We start from the raw sequence: 23,868 nt of genomic DNA on the forward strand, positions 1-23,868 counted from the left end.
TGTTCAAAAACCATGCCCATGTTTATAGGATATTGTTCCGTATGTTAGGATCTGTTGGATTCACTAGGATATGGCAGGCACAAACTAATCCAACTTCAAGAGGTTTGATGTAACCAATGGAGGAAGTGGTGTATAGAATCTTATCTTCGTCACATATTTACGAGAGAATGGATGGATAGTGGATTTCATGATTGCTGAAAAATTCTGGGAATTTCTTTGTGTTCAGGTTTGTTTCTATATTCGTCCAAGTATGTTTTACATCAAAAAGGGATTTTTTATTTATTTATTTAATGACATGGAAGAAGTGTTACAAGGAAAAAAGTATGACAGCATAGAAAAAAAACAATATTTGGATTAAACTGATCAAAATGTGCGAATGAGCTGGAAGCCCAGACCGAACAGTTACAGTACAGACAGTGTCTTTGTGTGGAACTGGTCTACCATTAAAACATTCCCTCAGCTGTTGCTTCTCTTTGTCTCTCTTTTGATCAGTTGCAATATTTTGTAATGAGATGATCTGGAACCAGATCCTGCCATGCAAAATCCTAAATGTTCACATTTGATAAGATTATTAAGAGTACATTCACTGACTGATGATGTCCTGCTGCAAGAAATTATATTGCAATAGCAATTTGTGTATTCAAATATTAACTGATGTGGTTAAAAATAGGCCTGCGCTATTTAAATAAAGTATGATGTGCACATGATTTAAAAAAAAAAAACATGGTTGGTTGGAGGGCTCATTTATAGTTGAATACAAACCCTCAGGACATCATAATGAAAACATTTGTGAATTGTTTCCCTATTTAGACATTTATTATTAGACATCACAAGTAATATTATTTGAAAATTTTATATTATTAGTCAAAGATTCCCTTTCTCAGTATTGTATTAATATAAATACCTTGCATCTACCATTTGCCTAGTTCTTCTTCAGTCTATATTTTAGCTTGTCACCTTTTAATACATGCCTACATTTAATTTTTTATATTTCTTGGAGGTTTGCTATTTAGAGATAAATGTTCTTTTTATTGGACCTGGAATTCATGGGGAATGCAAACATTTGCACTCAACTGCACATATGGATGTAATACTGTAATACTGCAGGAAAGTAGGCTGACACTTATTCTTGTCAATAAAAAAAAAAAAAAAAGATTAATCAAATCACATATGAATTCGATCTTTATTGAAAGGGAAAAAGCTGTACAAGTTGTAAAAATTTGTTTGGTATCACAATTTTCAAAAACCTAAATACTTAGGGAAAAAATAAACTACCATACAACAAAACCAAAAACATTACACATATATCCAAAGGTAAATTAAAGCCATTTAACAAAAAACCATTTATGTAACTGATACACAGAATGGCCAAGAGGGAATAAAACCATTAAACCTAACGGTAGAAACAAACCGCGAGAACATCAGATAGTCGGTGAGCCTCAAAAGGCCTTGCCCTTTTTTACAGTCGATTCTTCCCAAACATCTGCTAATCATGCCCAACTTGTATCATTTCCATGTAATAATGAGATATTAATGCAGTCATTTCATCAAAAGTAGTTCTACTAAAATCCTGAAATCTGAAACGACTCGGCACGTCCTCACGGTCTACAATGGATATAAAAAGTCTACACACCTGTGTTAAAATGGCAGTTTTTCTGAAGTAAATGATCGAAATTAAGATAAATCATATCATTTTTCTCACCTTGTATACAGTATACAAATAAAGTAAAAAACAAAAATCAAACTTTTTAAGGAAAAAAAACCAAACAATAACCCTATTGCATAAACTAATACTTTGCTGAAGCACCTTTTGATTTTATCAAACCACTCAGTCTTTTTTAGGTAAGAGTCAGCATGGCACATCTTGACTTGGCAATATTTATTCACTCTTGCAAAAACTTTCTAGATCAGTCAAATTGTGAGGGCATCTCCTGTGCCTAGACTTTTTATATCCACTGTATTAGATAAACAACTGCCAAAGAGTGAGCTTATCAAGTAACTCGGCAGTAAACCAGCATAGTGATATATCATAGGATGTGTCTTCACTTGTTAGCCAGGAATGTGTTCAGGTTGGAAGAGTCGAAGCACAAATAAAGGCAGCAGGTGGATCTTTCCAGATCGTTTAACATAAATTATATGTGCATATGAAAATAATGATGTGTAATCTCTGTTTCAATACACAGGTGATCAAATTTGTCACTATATTCCCTCACACGAAACATCAGTTAAATCTAACATAAGAAAAATGCCTGTATTGGTTTGTGTGCTTTTAAAAAGCTGCTCTCAGGGTCGCGAACAAGGACGGAATGCAGATCATGTCAGGAACGTCACGAAAACAAAGAGACTTGAAATGCTTCAATTACTTGAAATAATTGAAGACATAACAGGCACACTCCATCATGTTCCCAAAACTGAAATGAAATAACACTGTTCATAGCCTTAATAGATACAAAGTCTTATTTTGACACTGAAATCTGAAACATTAGTGGAGAAACTGAATGCTATGGTGATGAAAGTTCATTGCACGCTGGGAAACTGAGCTTGGATTTTGGTACTCAAACAGGCAGTGAGAAGAAAACATCTACTTTTGCACAGTCCAGCTTGGGTAATGCACCGCTATTTAAGCGGTACTAGTGTTGTTAACCTCATACACCTACAACATCCTGACATTCGTGCTGATTTGTGTTCAATACGATTGACAGCTTTATTGCTGTTTACAATGATTAAAAATTGTGTTCAAATTTTAAATCCTCCCTGAATTACTCAGCCAGAAACATAAATCTGATCTTTAACTCATTGACATAAGGCACTATTTTGAGTCTTATAAATATTTTGACTCATTTTCACAGCTAATAATTGTAGTTCTCTCACTCTCAGACTCTCTCTCTCTCACACACACACACAGATGTAACATGGCAGCCAAGGTAGAGGCTTCACAGGCAGGGGTATCTGGCCCACGTGGACAGGACACCTGTTTCATTGGCGATCCTCCAGTAGCGCTCTTTCAGAAGGAACGCTCCTGCTTTGGGTTGCCGTTGCCGAGTGAACATGCCCTTCTTGTTGCCCACCACACGAGTGATGCCTGGAGAGATAAAGAGAGAAAGGGGATTATCTAAGAAATAAAACATGATGGGGGCATGCTGTTGTACTTATTCCTGTTATAACAGCAATTTTCCAACGCTAAGGGTGTAACACAGTATCACTATCGGCATCTGCTAAGTGCTCCAAATATTCATATCTGGATTTAAACCCATGGTGAGCAAATAATTATTTACAGCATCACCTTGTTTTTAATGAAACCTACCTGCCTACCTACCTGAAGAAAAAAAAAACAACAGAAGCAGAAAATGTGATATAGCAGTGCGATAAAGCAAAAGCTTTTCTGTTGCACCACTAGTACATATTCTTTTTGTTCATGCCAGTCTGCGATATTTACCAAATGTTGTTGGTTATATTTATCAAACTAGTAGCCTAATTTAAACCAACACAACCAATGCAGGTTTTAATAATGCGTCCGACAGTTTTTAAACCCAATTTCAGGGATTTGTGCAATCTCCTTAGTTGTTTTCTTTGCTTGATGCAGGCCAATATTTTGCCCCTTCTGAAACACAGTAACATCTTTTCCACGACCACGGGACACGTCTTCCGACATGGTCGTTTAAGAAATGAGAAGCTACACACTGCATCAGTTAGGTTTAAAAGAATGGTTGCCAACTGAAACATATTAAAAATCACTCCAATAATGATCCAATCATAATCGCTTAATTATTTTCTTATTTAAATCCAAACAGCGCGCTTATTTTTTGGCCAGGCAGTGTACTTTGAGAGACTCAGAGACTAGGCTAGAATCTGACTCTAGAAAAACCAGGCCAGAGTGATATTTAAAGTTGCATTTATATTAAGAAATAGTCCATGTACTCTAGCAAACAGAGAGCTTCCCCCCTAAAGGTTTTACTATGATAGCTTTAGAGCACTACAGAGTTATAATCACTAATCAGTTCTTGCTCATGAATGGGAAATTCCTCACTAATTCATCACTAATCAGTTCTTAATGAATGAGAAAATGGATGCATGCGTTTTTTACCCTGAGCGGTCAAGAAGTCAGCAAAGTTCCAGATGAGCTCTCCCACAACAAACTCTTTCCTCTTCTGATCAAACACATGGTGGTAGTTCTGCAGGACAGTTCTCTGGTACTCCTCAGTAAACATAAACGGGGGGTCCTGGATGAAAATAAATAAATGAATAAATAAATAAATAAATAAATAGGCGTGCATAAACGGTCATTTAAAATGGTGCAATACAGGTCTTGAGCTCTAGAGCATGTGGAACGGTAATTTAAAATTAATTATTCACTTTATATTCATTATAATAAACAGTATCATAATGTAGTACTAATTTGTACTTTATCATGGATACTAAAAACAGCCATTAAAGTTAGTACAGATCTACAATTTAAATAGAAAACATCCCACAGAATAATAAGTCTCGTTTGACTACAAACGTACAGATCCACATTAAAAATTCAATTAAATTTTTAGTTGCATTGTATTTTTAACAATAGACACCATCACTAAGTAGCTTTACAGAAACCCAGATGTAGATTTAGATCAAGGCAATTCAGCAAAGAACATGTGGGATGACAATGTAGCTAAATTCTGGCAAACCGATGAAGACGTAAAAACAGGTTTTGGCCAAAATAAGGTGTCAAACTGCTACAGGCAGAAAAACATCAACAAACCGTAAAAACATTTCAACAAAATAGCCTGCAAAGATCATGTTAAGTGAGGAATCAGATGTGCTAAAAACAGTCAGTCAGCCTAAATAAGTCTAAAACCTTGCTAGCCAAGTGCGATTTCCCCACACAGTGAATGTCACACTTTAATCAGGTTGTTGGTTATCTACCAGTCATAGAGAAACAAACATAAGCCTAATCAACCCAGTTTGCAATCAGACACTGGCTTTCAAAATTCCGCAATGCTCCTGCACTGCAATTGGAATGGTTTAAATGAAATCTTTCAATTGCTTTTGGGATTAAGCAGACTCTGAAATGCTAAATGTTTACTTCGTTTCAAACATATTTTATTTCAGGAAAGTCTTTTTCAGAACTACATGTAGTAGATATCAAAATTTCACCATGTGGAGGGTTTTCCCAGGCCGCCCACGCATACAGGTAAAGTATTTTCATCCTGCACAAATAACAGAATTATTACTCACGTTGTGCAGGCCTGCTACAGCGTCTGCCCCGTACTCGCTCTGTATGATGGGTTTCTTGTATTTTCCGTACCAGTCGTCAAACTGACTGTGCAGCTGGATGGAGATGACTTCCAGATGCCCAGGGTCATGGTACCAGGAGAAGTAGCTGTTCACACAGATCACGTCTACGTAGGGAGCCTGAGGAAATACAGTACAGGCCTAAACATGTACTTGAACTCACTTACAGTTCAGTCATGCACAGCTCGTCTGCGATGAGGTGTTGTGTGTGCGTACTTTGGTAGCTGCATTTATACTGAAATGAATTTAAAGAGGAGTTTCTCACACTTTTTGCTGCCAAGGACAACTTACAGTGTGAGAAAAAAAATCCTAACTCATGAGCTCCCATAGACAGGACGAACTTTTTTCTCAGGGATGATTAAAAACAAAAATAAATAAATAAATAAAGGGGGGGGGGGGGGGGGGGAAATCACATTAACAGAATGTTTTCACTTCTTTTTTTTGAGCGTGAGAATGAGAGTTCAATGGAGTTGTACTGAGTTTTAGATTAAACCAATTCTATTCCATTTTCAATCAATACTATAATAACTAAAAAAATTTTTTTTTTTTTTTTTTTAAAAAAGAAGGCAACATTAATATTACTTGATGGAGCCCTTCATCAGATTAACATACACATAATAAAAACACAATTAAATTTCTAAACACTGCACTCTTTAAAGAAAAGAAAAGCTCACTTTTTTTGGTGCATGCACCACCAGAGACCTGATACTAACGCAATATGATCTGGAAATGACCCAGAAGCTGAAAAAAAATAAAAAATCAATTTGTGACACCTAGGTTAAGTTAATATTTGCTCTGGTTTCTCCTTGCTGAAAATGCTGCTATTCAACAACCATGGTCCTATAGTAGAGAAAGTGTTCTAGGCAATGTGATCTTGACAATACCACTAGATGTCAGCAGTATAGAGAAAGCAATTTTAAAATGTTGAGACATTTATAGATTGTGAATTTTAGAAAATACACCAGAAATCAAATTAGAGATCAATATACACAAACTCCAACAAGAGCAGGGTCTGTTATATCTATGAAATATTGCTAGCCATAGCAATTTGCTTATCAGAGTCAGAGTTTCATGCTAAATTCCTGAAGTTACTCGTGAGCGTGTTTGTGAGACATGATAAAGTATGCCTTTTCAGACTTGGTAACCTCCGGCATGAGGAAGTGAAAATGACTCGCATTTTTATCATCAGCAGCAGACAGAACTAAAGCAGTAAATACAATACATGTATTGTATCTGTAAACATAATATATCTGTAGACATAATGGCCATGTTATTAGGGAACACCTGTACACTTGCTTATTTATGCAATTATCCAAATCAGTCAACAATGTGTCAGCAATACAACTTATCAGTTCAATCAATTATCAGAATGAGGAAATATTGTGATCGCAGTGACTGACTGTGACATGCGTTTTTGTGCCAGACAAGCTGGTTCCCGTCATTTTCACGCACAACATTCTCTAGATTTTACACAGAACTGTGTGGAGAAAAAACAACAACAAAAAAAACCAAACATCTAGTGAGTGGCAGTTTTGTGGGCAGATACACCTTGTTGATGAGAGGATAGTGGACACACTGGTTCGAGCTGACAGGAAGGTTACAGTAACTCAAATAACCACTCTTTACATCCTCGCTGAGCAGAAAAGCAACGTGCCATATCTGTAAAAACACCACATCGTGTTCCAACCTGAGGCTACAGAGAGCACAGACTGAAGAAAATGAGGACGTTGAAGATGAAAACAGTGACTGGTCTGGTGAATCTCGATTTCTGCTGCGACATAATGAGCCTTTAATGAAATTCTTTTCTTCGCATACCCCAGCATGCCAGAAAGTTGGGGTCAGAACGCAGGGTCAGCCATGATACAGCAACCCTGGAGCAGAGAGGGTTAAGGGCCTTGCTCAAGGACCCAACTTGGCTTGAACTCCCAACCTTCCGATCAGTAACCCAGAGCCATAACCGCTAAGCCATCACTGCATTGTGAGAGCAGTTCAGGCTGGCGGTGGTGGTGTAATGGAGTGGGGAAGGTTTTCTTACACACACTGGGCTGCTTAATACCAATCAATCATCGTTTGGATGCCACAGAATATCAGTATTTTTTTCCGACCATGAACATCCCTTCATAACCACAATTTGCCCATCTTATCATGGCTAATTAATTCCAGCACGTTTGGGATGTGCTAGAACCAGAGCTTCGCAGCATGAATGTGCAGATGAGAAATCTGCAGCAATTATGTCATGCAGTCACGTCAACATGGACCAGAATCTCAAAGGAATGTTACCACCTCCTCGTGGAATCCATGCCACAAAGAATTGAGGCTGTTCTCCATGCAAAGGATGATGTTCCTAATAAAATAAACGGTACATACATAGATCTTATGCAATTTCTGCACATCCATGGACTGTGTGTGACTGTAGTAGGTTTCTATCTCCCATTCATTCTTATCCCAGACAGAGTCATATAACTGACTGTGGATAAAGGTAGAAGCTTGAAATGATGTGAAATTATGAGTGACGAAACAGACTCACTCCTTGGTCTCTGGCATAGTTACTGTCTGTGATGAAGGTCACCGGACGTGTTGGGTCCAAATATTTTGTGTACGTTATCAGTTGTCTGCAGAGAGAAAAGAAAAATGGACATTCAAGAACATTCAAAGACACTTAGATTAAGCCTAGTGCTGGGCTAAAGTAGGTTTTATAAGAAGAACATACTAAATATGCAACAAAATCAAATAAAATATTGTGCAAATGAATGCAGCAGAAATTTTCTAATTTCATTCTTTCCCTGAAAAGAAAGAAGGGGAACATCTGCATGCTGTTAAAATGCCTGTAAAGCAGTTTCACACACTAGCCCTAGGCTACCAGATCAAAGTAGGAACCACTCGTTGGAGCCGTAACGTCACGTTAATAAAGACGGCTTTTTGAATTTGCTGATTGTATGAAGGAGTCAATCCCAGAATGGTGACATGTGACTACAGTGGTATTTGAGCTCCACCTGTTTAGTGTTGTGTGTTTAGAAGCGGCGTTGGATTCCTGTAGTCACACACACCTTGCAGTCACGCACACATACAGTTACAAGCTTTACAATAAGAAGCTTAACTCCCTTAGTTACGTAAACGTAAAGTAAATTTATGCGCACACACGCATACACACACACACACACACACACACACACACAAGTAAATATGACAGAAATGCTGCATTAGTCTTTCTAAGCTCAGACACTATTCTTTCATAAGCTCAGTAAGTAAGTTCTAGTCACTATTGCCCTTTGCAGTCTGTACAATTCATAACAGAAAAATTCAACACCTTTCAAACATTCAGTGGAAATTAACCAGGAAGCGTGAACACAAGCCAAAATCCTTCAACCAGGACAAGGCTTTCCATGAAAGGAAGTGAGGGTCCATATTTATAAAAAAAAAAAAAAAAGTGGATATATTAGCCTGTTCAAGGAAATGTTTTGATAAGGCTCATTTAAAACATTACCACAGTGAATGAACAGCCCTCAAGGCAACAAAGAAGGTGAACTGGGGAAATGCCTGGGAATTGACTCTGCACTTGTTATACAAATGTGGCTAACACCTTCTATAAATCCCGTATACATAAATCATTATTACTATACGTTATAATTTTTTGTACATTGGTAATGATTACTCACAAAGATTTTTATAAACTCTAATAATTCCTAGAAAACGCATAATAAATGTTAGGGAAAAAAAATCTTCCTAGTCATTATAATACCACATATTATAGGCACAACCTTTAGAACTAATAATGACCTGTGAAGAATTATTAAGCTACTGGAATATTTATCAGTAATTATTGGTTAAAAGCATTATGAACATTTAAATGCTCAGCATCTATTTGGGATCTTTTCTGCATTATAAAAATTGCACAGCCACTTTATAGAACTACCTGTGAATTATACACTACATCTGATTGCATGAAAATGATGTCTTTTCTACATAATGTTTTTTTTTTGTCCCAGTTGTGTAAATGCACCACTATTTAAATGCATTGGTTATTTTAAAAATACAAAAAACAGTACCATTATATAAAAAACATATGTTTCAGGTGTATTTCTGAAATTAAATAAAATATTAGTTTATTTCATATTACATTAAATGTGTATCCTGTAACGAGTGTATAAGTATTTCTGTTAATTCATACTTGAAATAGAAGCCTGCTGGAGGCATCTCAGCTGCCGGCTCATTGGCTACAGACCACATGACCACAGAGGGGTGATTCTTATCCCGCCTCACCAGCTCCTTCATGACGACCAGGTGATGGGCCAGTGAGGTATTGTCAAAGCTGCGTCTGAAGAGGAAGTAAATAGTTAATAAAGCAATTATGCACTACAATCGGTGGGTCATACTTAACACAGCTTGTTATATCTTACATGTCTTTGATGCCCACTCCGGGGCACTCGTCTATAACCACAATGCCATGGCGGTCAGCCATCTGCAGGATCTCCTCAGCATAGGGGTAATGACTAGTGCGGAATGAGTTTGCGCCCATCCACTTCATCAGGTTGAAATCTTTCACGACGAGAGGCCAGTCAAAGCCCTTCCCTCGAATCTATAGCACAAGAGGAAACATATTTACAGTATATCAGGAATAACTGCAGCTAGTAGTTTTTGGAGCTGCAATAATGATAAAAGTGCTATAGTGCATCATTGCTTTTATTAACATTGAAGCAGCACCACAGTAACATGGGCTTGAAAAAATTGCTGCTGAGCACATGCTACAGATGAAAGCAGATGTGTTTAAAAACTGCTGGAGCATTCATTTTGGTATACTTGAAGACCATATATTCTCATTTATTAGTATAATTAGTATAAATATTAAAATCAAGGGTTGTAAGGGGCTGCAGACCCATGTATTTTGGCAGAAATGCCATCTTCAAGGTAATATTTCTACTAGGAAAGACATTTAAATAAAGGCTTTTTAAATAATTTCAATTGGAAGCGTGCCTTGGATGACCTTTTTTGGATTCTATTCCCCCCCCGACACACACCAAAGAGCACCTTCAAACATACTCAACTGAACTTGAGCATACTGGATCTGTTTTTTTAATTTATGAAATGTAATTTGATTCAAATTAACCCTGAAAAACCCAACTCCAAAATGGTACAACACTGATCACCATAACCTCAAAAGGTAGAAAAATAACACATACAGAGAGGAAGAGAGGCAATCATCTTACTCATATTGGCATGCTACTTCAAATGATCCAATTTACTGATTCACTAACTCACTAACTGGTTCTAGACCAGCTCAAAAATCTGTAGTAAAACGTATTTCAGGAGTTTTGCTGCCCTCTTTTGGTACTCACATCTGCATCCTCGTGCTTGTTGACTCCATGGAAGTAGAAGGGCTTGTTGTTGATGAGGAACTGTGTACTGGTGACTTTGATGGTGCGAATACCCACCTGCAGTGTGTAGTAATCCACACTGCCACTCTCCGCTGTGAGCTGAACCTGCGTGAACCACAGTTAATGCGTGTCAAACATCTAAAAGTGCTGATTGAGCATCTGCTACTGTACATTAATACAACCATAGACAGTGGTTCCCAACCTTTTTCCATCCGCTGCACTTTCCAAATTTTCAGAATCTCATGGCACACCACTCAGAACTGATGGAGTTTTCACATAAGACATTTATTCTCTAATTTATTTGACCAGTAGTTGATTTATCATCAATGTGGAGTTTTGTATCAATGACCAGTTGAGAAGTTGTTTAGTTAGAGTACTCATGATAGCTCTTTGTGACAGGAGGTGTCCTGGGGTTTCTCTATATTACATACTCTGTTATACTGGGCAAGAACGAGTGATTCCAGCTGTTTGCATCTGCTGATGTGGGTTACAGATAGATAGAGAGATAGTGAGATAGAGAGATAGATAGACAGATGAATGGAGATTACTTTATTGATCCCCAAGGGGAAATTTGGTAAGTTTTATCTAGTATACTAACACGACTGTGACAGGCTGGAGAATAAGGGTGCCAATATTAGTGGAGGTCACTGTACAAAGAAAACACTTTTTTTTTAAAAAAAAAAAAAAAAAGAAGGAAAAAAAAAAAAACAAAAACAGAAAAAACCCTATAACCATAACCAATTATACAAAGCTAACTTTGGGTGTAGGGATGGGCGATATAGACTTATAACTATATCACGATATTTCATGGTATTTTTTGTGGTTCTGATATAAATGACGATATGAAAATAGTAACATTCAACAATATATTTTTGGCCACAAGACGTCAACATACGGCCACGAGAGCCATGCAAACACAAACATTAATCTAAAAAAGTAAACACAAACATTAATCTAAAAAAGTAAAACTTAATCCTGACCATCATCAAATACTAAACTATATTACATTTACATACTATATTACATTACTGCTACCATTTAAGTAGGCTAAAAAATAGAATATGTATTTCATTCACAAATTAAAATTCCAGTGAAAATTCAAACCCCAATAGGTACAGGATTCATAATCTAACCCCAGGAAAAACTAATGGAAAGGTCTTGAAAATACTTTTCTTCTGAAAATGTGCATATAATGTTTAAATAGTGCAGACTTAACAAGTCTTAAACTATGCTCCAAAACATCAAAACTGTATATAAACACAATAATGATTCAAATCAAGTACAAGTTTGAAATGTAAACACCGATTCTGACTTTATTCTTAAACTACAAACTACGCGCGAGCTGCCCACGTTGTGGCGCGTACAAACACGTCATCAACGATATCATCAATGTCGAGGGATGACAAATTCTTATCATGGGGAGGAATCATATGGGTACATCATGGACGATACGATATTGCACAGCCCGAATCTCTAGTTCATTCTTTTGCAAGTAACTTATAACAGTATTTGTCTATCAGAGAGGCCAAAATTCCAAAGGTTTTACATCATCTTTACCAAATGCATACAATGTGTAGCCAGTTTCTAACAAAAACACACAGAAAATTAATTTAGCATTGTCCTGAAAGTCTAGTTTGGTCTTATTGCAGATAAGCTCATGTGTAGTTCCACAAATAGAGACAGACAAACCCCTAAAAATGTAACCAACACCTCCAGCCAGCACTCACACATCCTCTCTCACCTCCATGGAGTACAGGTATCCTGGGTTCTGGTGCATCAGATAAGGCCACCACAGGTTGACTTCAGGCACTTTGAGAACACTAAGGGTTCCATCAGCAGTGGATACACATCGGCCATCTTTATCCATAAGCGTGACCTTAACGGCGGGCTTGGCACTGCCTCCTGGTGTCACGTTGTAATGCACAAACCCTACAACAAATAAACTCATTCTCATTCTGCGAACAATACAAAGTTAACAAGTCCAGTCTTTAACAAGTCAAGTTGGTATAAAAGGAAAATGTTCATATCACTGACCAGTACTGTCTGAAAAGGAAGTAGTCACAGTGATGTCATCAATGTACGCCTTCGGAGTTGTGTACAATAACACAGAGCGATGTATTCCCGCATAGTTAAAGAAATCAAAGTTGGTGTTTTGAACGAAGTAACCTGCAGGATATCTGGCATCAGAAAAGTAAGAAAACGTTTAGCACGAGTTAGTGTGTTCTCACTGGGAAACTAGGAGAGATCTGGTGAACTACTAATACCAAGATGATGTTCTAAAACAAAACAAAAAAAAATGGAGGTGTGGATCTCTGGAGACTTTTTATGAAAGGGGCGGAGCCAACAGAGGGGGCTAAATTTAAATACTGTTATACCACGGCACTGTTGATTTTGCAAATCTGACTGATCAGAAGCTGTTGATTCATTTTTTATAACAGCAGCTCTGACAGTCGGCTGTAATTTAAATCACAGGTTTATATTAACACGCATATTCTAATATGTTGTTCTGTAGTTACTGCACATTCACATGCACTTCTTAGGCAGAATACAGCTAAGGCTAATAATAAATGGGTTAAGAAACTTGTTACAGAGGAATTTGTGCTCGCCAATAGGCCAAGCTGCATTTTTTTTTAAAATTTTTTTTATTGTTGACATTTAAACTTCAAGGGTGGTTTTTAAAAAAAAAAAAAAAAGTCTGGTAAAGGAACAACTATTTATAGCTACTATAAAGTAAGTGATAAGCAGACTTAATTTCTCTTGTGAATGTTCCACAACATTTGATGTAATTATAAAGTAAACATACAGTTGCAATCAAAATGATACAACCCCCATTGCAAATCAGGTTTATTGTAAAAAAAAAAAAACAGACTTTCAGCTGTTTGCAATGAACAAATCAAACAAAAGCTAATGAAATAGTTCAACACAACGAATGCTTCAAGTGGTTTCCCCAAATTCAACTGAAAATGCAACTTATAATGACTTCTCCAGTCTCAAAATTATTCAACCCCCTGAATAAAATCCCTCATAACAGCACAAATATACAAAACACGTGTTGTCTCAAGCACACCTGATGCAACTAATCAAGGGCTTCATTAGGAACTCATGAAATACCTGAAATGGCTAGGTACAGAAAATAAATAAAATACCTGCACGGAGCAGGAAAAGGAAGGCATCAACAGCTGCAACTACATTTGTGTGTAATGATGTAATGTGTGCCAGTTGTTAAAATCCACACACTCAAGGCTCTGAAACAGCTCTTACTTGGTAGGATCGTTCATGTACTGGATGGTTCCTGGTGGAAGAGTGTGCAGGTTCAGGGTGTTATTAACAGCGATGGTGATACGACATGGCATACTTGCATTCATCCGTATCACATCACTAATATTCGCTTCAAAGGGAAGATGGCCACCCTCATGCTCCATCACATGGACCCCGTTCACCCACTGGCAACATAAAGGAATTTACTCATCTGTTATTTATTGCACATTTAAAGTAAAGACCCAATAAATCAGACTGCACTGTAGTGATGGGAAGTTCGGATCATTTTACTGACTCGGATCTTCGAATCTCGTTCAGCAAAATGAACGAATCAATTCAGTAGAATATAATTAAATTCTCGCTCTTTCTGTCTTTCTGGAAACGAATCACTCTCTGAGACAACTCATTCTTCCCGAGTCATAGTAAAGATTTGTTCAAAATGAACGAATCATTCATGAACAACACATCACTACTGCATTGTTCTTCTATTTCTTTCTTTGCATGAAAAACAAACTGGAACTGGTTTTCTGATTTGCATGTGCTACCAGAAAGGTGACTTTTGGAATGAATAATTAATTTAAGCTTCATTATAATAAAACACCATCTGTTTGATAATACAACTAATGGTTACAATTCCAAAATTATTAGCACCCTTCAAGAGAAAAAATACTGAATGTAATAAACATTACAAAGAATTTTCTACTCAAGCAATTGGAGTATTTATTTATTTATTTATTTTAAGAATTGGGTTACTTTCTCACAAAACACTATGTGGCAAAAACGACTGGCACCTCTAAAGAATATTTCTCCTAACCAGTCTCCATGAACTCTTTTCTTCAATCACCAATTCAAAGAAAAATAAATCAAATAACTTATATATATATATATATATTTTTTTTTTTTAAATAGAGGGTGCAATTGACTTTGGAGATGGTTATGCATGTCCTGCAAATTAAACGGCTGTGTGACTGCAGTTTAACAACAAGCAAATCACAGAGGCCTGTATCTTAGTCACTGATTTAAAAATACTGCTGAAAAGCTCTCTGAACTTACAACCACTGCATAGTAATGAGCACTTCCAACTCTGAGCATAATCCTTGTGTCCTTGTTCTGAAGCCAGCTCTGAGGGACCCACGCCTCCTTCTCGTACCACACCCAGCCGCTGAAATCTCTCAGTTTAGGGTTTTGAGTTATATCGTTGAAGCTGGAGGGTACGGGCATGTCTATGACAGGACCGGACTGGAGTAGGACACAAACAGAGACGCAGATATGGTGAGAATGAGTTGTGAAAGTCTGTGCTCAGCTTAAACGTTTTTCTGGGTTAAAGTAACAGCTTTGCACTGAATTCTTGGATATGCTTGAAAACATTACATCAGATTTATACCATTCATTGGTATCATATATAAATGGTTCATATAATTTCTATAGTAACAAGTCATTCACAGGGACTTGTATGGAGGACAGGCCACAGAATCAAAGGCTAAAAATAAACAGATTAAACAACATTTGATATGGGAGTGTTTTCTGTAAGACATTTATTTGGGCATTTATGGACGACGTCTCCAGTGTCGGTGCTTTGTAACAGTCAGCAAGTTTTCGTCCACAGGAAAGTCATCAGAACAGAGAGTTTTTTGCTTTTCTTATCTCATGAACTTAGAACGTGTGTGTGAGTTGTTTATAGCTGCTATAACACAAGTGATAACAGGAACAGCCACTACTGATGGACGTTCCACGACATTAACTGTAACTATAAATGGATAAAAAGCATGATGTGAGTTTCTTTAGTAAATGAAAACTGAAGTAGTTACCATTTAATGAGTGGAAAAGTGTTGCTGCATACAAAAACATTTCAATTGACAGAGACAAACTTTTGCCCTGGCCTGAGAATTCTTACTCCTTCACAGTGGGCTTCAACTTAAATCCCTAGATTTACTGTTACTGACGCGACATGACATTGAATTATGTTAAATAAGATTTTTGACAAAAATGGCAACAAAATGGTTCATTAATTCATCTTCAGTAATTGCTTTATTCTGGTAGTTGTGATTTTAAGTTACTAATTTGTTTATATTAAAAAAACAACAAAGTGTGTTAGAAAATATTGCAGGAAGGTACAAGCTAAATTAAAACCGTGTGAAATTTGTCACATTTTTCTGTGGGAGTAGGGGGTAAAATGCACAATTTTCCAAACACAATGATGGAGGCAAACTTTTGCCCTTGACCGAAAATTGTTATTCCTTCAGACTGGACTTCAACTGACATCCCTAGAAAAATGATTACTATTAATAATATTAGTTCATTCCACTAACTGTAACACATCACGTGATGTCGTCAAGTATCGTGATATCACGTGATGTCGTCAAGTATCGTGATATATTTGTTATATCATCCACCCCACTGGCTCCTTTGTAAGAGTAAAAACAAAAGGCAGTGTTTTATGTACCTCTGATAACGGGCGTTTAAACCAAAACTGATCGAAGCCCTGGTTCCTGTTGGAAGAGAAATCAGCTCTGAATGTCCACAGTCCGTTCAGCTCCTTCACCTCCCGCGACAGAGACTCCTGAGGGAAAAGCATCCCGCCGTCCACTGACTCGCACAAATTCCACACAGCAGCAAAACACACAAGATTTACCAGCCACATTGTCAACACTTTGTGCCTGTAATGATGCAGAGCGATTCTACACAGCGCCTCGCCTGCTTAGCTGTGAGTTTCCCCCAAAGCTTCCGCTAACTTTCACAGACACGCGCATCACGTGACTACTTCTGTACTCGAGACTGCCTAGTGGTGGAAACGGCAACGGCGCCGCCATCTTGAAGGGGGCCTAATTTACTGTTTGAGCGCCTTACCTTTATTCAAATTTGCTCGTCAAGGTTGTTTATCACATTTGTAAGTATGTACTGTAATATTTACAATACTCCAAGAAATATGCACATTGAAATGCTTATGGAAAGGCTATTGTAAATTGCTTACACGCAACATAAGGCACAGAATATAAAAAATACACAGAACACAAGAACAACGAATACCCATTAAACATGATGAGATGAATTGAATTACATTAAGATTTTCTAAAATAAATAAATAAATAATAATTTATCTTAATTTATTTATCTTGTGAAATTGGTCCCATTTTCTGTGGGAGTGTATGAAATTAGTCCCATTTTCTGTGGGAGTGTATGAAATGAATCAAATTTTCTGTGGGAGTGGGTGAAATTGGTAAATTACTTTGTGGGGGTAGGTACTGAATCGAATGCAGTAGGTACTGTCACAGTACATGATTTTGAATGCAGCCCAGTTTTCTGTAGGAGTAGCTTCTATTAGTCAAATTTAGATTTTGGGAGCAGGTGGGATTAGTCAAGAGTGTATAAGAGTAAGATTTTAAAAGCGGCCCTGCACAAACTCCACTACCAAGAGGTAATGTCTGTGATCCTTATTAAGCCAGCAGTGTAATCATTTGCTCGGGACTGGCTGATTTATTTAAATTTTTATCCAAAAGCCCATTTATCCTAAATATCACTGTCAGTAATTAAGGTTAATATTTTCCCCACCAACTAAGAGTTATTAAATATACTACATTGAGTGAAATAATGGTTTGTATATGGAATTCACTATATATCCAACTGGTTAACATTTGGGATTCAGTTTTGTGAATCTTTCTGTGAATTTTTTTGTGAGTTTGTGATTTTTCCACATTTTGTTACAAGGAAAACAAAAATATTTTTGGTCCTTAGACTTCCATCCATCTTCTATACCACTTATCCTTCTCAGGGTCACGGTGAACCTGGAGCATATCCCAGGGAGCATCAGGCACAAGGCAGGGTACACCCTGGACAGGGTGCCAGTCCATCGCAGGGCACAATCACATACACATTTACACCCCATTCATACACTACGGACACTTTGGAAACGCCAATCCGCATACCATGCATGTCTTTGGACTGGGGGAGGAAACCGGAGCACCCGGAGGAAACCCCCGCAGCACGGGGAGAACATGCAAACTCTACACACACAGGACCACGGTGGGAATCAAACCCCCGACCCTGGAGGTGTGATCCAAACGTGCTAACCACTAAGCCATCATGCACCCCCTTAGACGTTTTGTTCCTATTTATAATTTTAGTTGTAACATGTTTGGGTGAGCCTTGTGATGGACTGGCATCCCACCCAGACTGTATTCCTGCCTCTTGTCAAGTGTTCCCAGGATAGGCTCCAGATTCACCACAGCCCTGACCGGGATAAAGTGGTTATTGAAGATGAATGCATGGATCAGTGAATGTTTGGGTGAGTGAAGAAGGACATACGGCCACAAGGGGCCGACAAACACTGTATTTTCAATTTGTTCCCATCAGTAACATCATGTTTACATCATGAGAGATTGAATAACCTTATTGCAATGTCCATTTTTACCTCAAAACCAGTGTTTCTTAATCTCTCTGGGGTACTCTGTGGGGAATCTGATGTGTTTGGTGTGTGGACAAATCAAGAAGTAGTAGTCACAATTTAAGGTACCGAGTTGTGTACAAACCACTACTCAATCTACAGGGTGGGAAAAGTACTGAGAAATGATACTTAAGTTAATGTATAGGTAATGTGTTAAAATATACTCAAATGAAATTTTAAAAAGGTTGCTACCGTTAAATGTACAAGTAGTAAAAAAAAGTAAAAAATAAATCTTTTTGACTCATGACATTAAGTTATTTTCAAGTTTTCATGTGAACATTTTTTTTATTATTTATCTAAATCTGTTATAAGGAACTGTGCAGTTCTCTGTGTGTATGCTGGTCATATACATGATTAATGCTACATAGTTTGCTAACTGTGCATAAATATGACCTAAAACATTTATCATATTTTCACACAAGTCCTAAAAGTAGACAGAGATCCCACTTAAACAAATCACAGATGTATAGAAAATTCTAAAGGGTTCACAAACTTTCAAGCACTATTGTACATTAGCTACTGTAGTCGGTGTTAGTCTAACCTAGCCTTAGCAAAGAAAACAGCTAAAGTCCCACCTCCTCTGTGAACACCTATCTAACCCCTAAAAACGCCAACCCCCCATTATCCTAAAAAAACAAACAAACCTACTCTGGCACTTTGCTTCTCTAGAACTCAATTAAAAGATCTTTTATGGTAGCACTTCTTGTATTGTTCTCCACTCAATATATTGCTTTGCTTGCATTTCCTCATTTGTTAGTTGTTTTGGATAAAAGCGTCTGCTAAATGAATAAATGTAAACATAGTTAAATATAGATGGTTAATATGGACAAACTAACTAATATTTATTCTACATGATTTTTTAAATTAGATGTCGTTCATACCTTCTGGCTAGGCAAAGCAATCATCTCATTAATATGAGGTGCTTACTAAAGCATATTGAAACATTTTGCTGAGGTAGGGCCAAGGGCACTCATCCTTAAGTTCTACACTGCAGTCCAGTGAATTATCCAATATTAAATCCACACAAATAGCATTAACTACATTGTGTAGCATGAGAATTTCACCACAGATGATGAATTGACATGATTCTTGAGGTTTTTTTTTTCTGCACTGATGAACTTGGTGCTTTAGACTGAAATATCAGTAAAATATACAGGAGCCCATTCTATTGCTGTATAGGATATAGTTATTAGCTGGATGAGAGAAGAGACCTCTGAGACCCATAAAGAGTCTAAATAAAAATGTAAGGTGTATAAAGGAAGGTTTTTTTGTCTTCCAATTTTTTCACCCCTGCAAACTGCTGTACTATAATGGAGAGTCCAAAGACCAGAAAAATGAATTAAATTAAGCAGTGCAACCTAATATTTAAACATAATAGATGAAAAATGCATTAATTTCCAATACTAACTGAGTGCATGTGGTGTAAACCAATAGTTCCCAACCCGGATCCTGATGTTTTTCCTGCAATAACAAACCTGATCCGACTAATCAGCTAAATAACAGGTCCTTATTAACACCCCAAAATGTGCAGGACTCATGGACTGTAGTTGGCAAATACTATGTTTATTGCTGCTGTGCTAATTTCAAGAACATTGTTGCTGTGTAATGCATATTTTTCATTTTAATAATTTTCTTTCTCGCACACATACTCTACTTCCATGTGCAGCTGTTTGCGCTGTCTGGTTTCTGCTATAGGCTCAGTCCCTACCATTCTGTAGTGCATGATGAGACAGGTTAGTGCACAAAGTTATTGATTTACACTTTATTTGTTCAGTAAAATGTAGTTCATTGTCCATTATTATCTGTGTTTCTTAGTCTGAATGCACTAAAAAGTATAGTAGCATGATGATGTTGTTTGAGACTTGTCTTTTTCATTTTGTTTCTCTGGCATCGTGATACCCAGGATGGCATGTTTGGCATGTCACCAATTTATGCTGTCAGCCAACTGTTTTCTGCTATTAAAGTATTATTTTTAGATCTCAAATCATGCACTTTGGATAATACACTTTAGGCTAGACAACTTGGGAAAACTGTAGACCTTGTGGTCTTTGTGGGGTGCTGGAAACACAACCAGTTCCCAAGTGGGGTGACAAAAAACCGATAAAGGTTCTTGGTCATAAGTTATGCAATGCTAAATAAATAATTAAAACTCTATGAATTCTCCCTCAGGCCAACATAATTTAATTTCCTATTAGTGTCAGCTGTAAAAACATTGTGGATGCAGACACAGAGACACTCTGGAGGAAAAAAGTGAGTTGGTTTACAAATGTAACAGTCAACTTAATATATGATTAAATAAAGTGTAACTTTAGCTGTGTTATCTGCAGCATATAGCTAGGCCTTGTCCTTGGAGAATTTTTTTTCTTACTATCACGTGAAACAACGTCTGACCTTTTTCCATACATTATTTCACAGCATTGCTGAGTTCTTTAATTGGTCAGTAGGTGTTGACTATCTTTCTATAACATCAGCTCTGAGAATAGTGCCGGCTGTAGGCTGAATCCCTGGATTATATTAATAGTTAAATCATTGTTTAAACCATTTATATCACATATTAATGCACATGTTCTCCTACTAGATTAACTTGATAATTATATATAAATTTTCTGTAAAAGTCTTCAGCACAGAGCACTTTGAGCTTTCTGGTTTCTAAATAACATGACAAGCTGTGTTTTTTCCTTTAAGAATTCTCCAAGTCATGAATTTTGTCTCATCTCTGTGTTTTGTGTTACTTTTGTGTCATTCAAAATGCTACTTATTTGTCCCATAGTCTATTAGATGATGGTTTAAAAGTCAAAGTTCTCCTTTGACTTATTTGAATGTGGTTTGTATACACACTGTCCCAAATGAAGTGGCATTAAGAAATGACAAATTATTTAAAAGTTGTCTTAATTATTTGCTAGAAGAAATGGTAATAAGGACTCATCCATCAAATGCAAGTTGAGCACTAATTCAAAACATCTCGATTATGTAGGTTCTGGAGAAAGTTTAGATCGCATTGTTTCTCTTGTGAGGTACTTTGCTTGTATTTTCTCATTTGTAAGTCGCTTTGCATAAAATGTCTGCTAAATGAATAAATGTAAATGTACTGAATATCATATATGCAGTAATCATGTTCCTGGTCCTTTTGTTTATCTCTGGGTTACGTTCCTAGTTTCTCCAATGTTTTTTGCGTGCTCGGGAGACTCCTTGAGACGCATTTTATGGTGCATCATTGCAACACATGAATTATGAAAGGATCAAGCGTGTAGTATACTCATGGTTTTGCACACAAGGTTCAGATCACTCAACTGGAGAGCACGTATGAAGTTTCATTTTTTATTATGCAGTCTGATGCAAAATGCATTGATCTTATAGGTGTGGCTTACAGTAAGGGGAGGAGCATTTTGTGGTATCATGTTGAAGCAAATTTTCATTAGACTTGCATATTAGGCATGATGCTTTTTGGGCATGAGGCATGAAGACTTTATGATGATATTCACCTGTGCTTCTGTTATTAAAAATAGTAAGCAGCAATAGCATTGGGCTTAGCGAAAACATCTTAATGTGAACCAGTCAACTACATCAGTGGCCTGACGTCGTCTATGAGGTCACTTGACATCCATGAAGTCATCACTGGCTCTAAATATTTAATAAGTGCCAACTAATAAAGATGTTTGTTATGAATCCAAAGCAAAGGCTATAATCTGATTAGGTCAAAAGATGACTGGAGTCAGGAAAGCCGCAGAAGGCAGGCAGACAGAAAGGGTGACCTTTTGTCCATTGACCTCAGAGTGACATATGTGTAATGCAGGATGCCATTTAGAAGACACTCCACATGCAATCTTACTGAATTAATCAGCCTTATTAAAACCACATGCATACTGCAGATTCAGCTTTAATTTCTCGGAACTACTGCGTGAAGTGTTTCTTCTGATTCATGTTATCATTAATAATTGAGACAATCCAGTGTGCATTATAAAATCTGATTAAAACACGATGAATTTCAGTAGGAACTTTCCTTCCTTTGACATAGGGCCTTAAGCGATTTCACTATTATACTTCTTTATATCACAATGTTGATAAATTCTCAATTCTTAAATTCTCAATGTCGGTTAATTTTCTAGCAGCTCTGAAAATACTGACAGCTGTCATTCAAATCACTGGTTTATATTAAAACATTAATTAGCAACGAGAGAAGTCTGCTTGTTGATATGGTGACGTTTTCTGTAAGGAGGCATTTATTTAATGTTTATGGAAGGACCCTCCAGTGTAAGTGCTTTATAACAGTCAGTGGATTTTTCAGCAGGGGACAGTCTTAAGGACTTTGTGCTTTCTGGTTTCTCGGTAAAATGAGAAGATGCATTTATTTTTCCCTTCAAGGGGGAGAAAAAGGAGAGGCTGGCGAGGTAACGACTGTAAAAGAGCAGGGACCGACTTGTCTTGTGGACATTTGACAGCATTTAATATAACTATAAATGGTTAAAGAGGATAGCAAGTAATCATTGGCAAATTGCTGTAGTATAAGAGGAATAAAACACTTTATTTACTTTACAAATTCAGGGTGGTAGGAGTAATGCCGCATCACATCAGGACGAGTCACACCACCCTGTCGTTATTTATTTTCCAATAACCGCATACCTCATCTTGCTTTATTCCCTCGTTATTCTAACTTGGCTCTTTAAAAAACTCCACTTTGTTTTATCTTGTAATCACTGCTCTGTCCTAACAAATCCTTTTGTTGTTTTCACCTTGTGACATTTCAATGGAATACTTATGTAAAATAAAAAGCAAGGGCCCCAGAGACCAATGCTTAAATAAAACATTCATTCAGTCTTTACATGCATTATTGAGAAGGTAGAAGGAGGGAGAGAGTTAGATTCTTACCCTCCAGCATTAATCATCCTTTAAAAACCAAAGCAGATTGATCCTGGACTTATGGGGGCTTAAATCTATTGACATCCATGCAACCTACACACTGCTATTTTTGTTTTATTACAATCCTTGAACCCACAGGCAACCGACTTATTATTGTCAGAAATACACCACAGGAGGAAAGCACTGACACCTCATTAGAGTTACACATACTGTACATTCCCCTCTGAAACTATTGGAACGGCAAGGCCAGTTCATTTGCTTTTTCTGTAGGCTGAAGATATTTGGGTTTACCACAAGATGCAAACCACTCATCAGTAGTAAGAAACAGAAAGCCAGGTTAGAATTTGCAAAGAATGACAAAGATGAGCCACAATGGTTCTGGAACCAAGGTTAACCTCTACCATAGTGATGGAAGGTGTGGCGAAGGAATGGATCCGATCATGATACAAAATATAGAAGCTCATCTATGAAACATAGTGGAGGTAGTGTCATGGCTTGGGCTTGCATGGCTGCTTCTGGAACAGTCTCATTAATCTTTATTGATTATGTAACTCATAATGATAGCAGCAGAATGAATTCAGAAGTTTACAGGAACATTTTTCTCTGCCAGTTTACAGAGAAATGCATCCAAATTAATTGGGACTAATTTTATCATGCAGCAAGACAATG

At 37.2% G+C, this 23,868-nt stretch overlaps 1 protein-coding gene across 1 annotated transcript; it reads right to left on the minus strand.

The window, feature by feature from the left end:
* Nucleotides 1-1,164: 1,164 nt before the first annotated feature.
* On the minus strand, nucleotides 1,165-16,698 carry gusb (glucuronidase, beta). The gene is made up of 12 exons (XM_053618651.1): nucleotides 16,345-16,698; nucleotides 14,955-15,140; nucleotides 13,905-14,086; nucleotides 12,678-12,820; nucleotides 12,385-12,572; nucleotides 10,605-10,748; nucleotides 9,669-9,847; nucleotides 9,440-9,586; nucleotides 7,799-7,883; nucleotides 5,215-5,391; nucleotides 4,085-4,220; nucleotides 1,165-3,082 (listed from the first exon to the last, which is right to left on the minus strand). Exons 1-12 carry the CDS (start codon nucleotides 16,540-16,542, stop codon nucleotides 2,934-2,936), a joined length of 1,914 nt encoding a protein of 637 aa, XP_053474626.1. The 5' UTR covers nucleotides 16,543-16,698; the 3' UTR covers nucleotides 1,165-2,933.
* Between the last annotated feature and the right edge of the window lie 7,170 nt (nucleotides 16,699-23,868).

The sequence above is a fragment of the Ictalurus furcatus genome, chromosome 28, assembly GCF_023375685.1.
Source record: "Ictalurus furcatus strain D&B chromosome 28, Billie_1.0, whole genome shotgun sequence".
Lineage (NCBI taxonomy): Eukaryota > Metazoa > Chordata > Actinopteri > Siluriformes > Ictaluridae > Ictalurus > Ictalurus furcatus.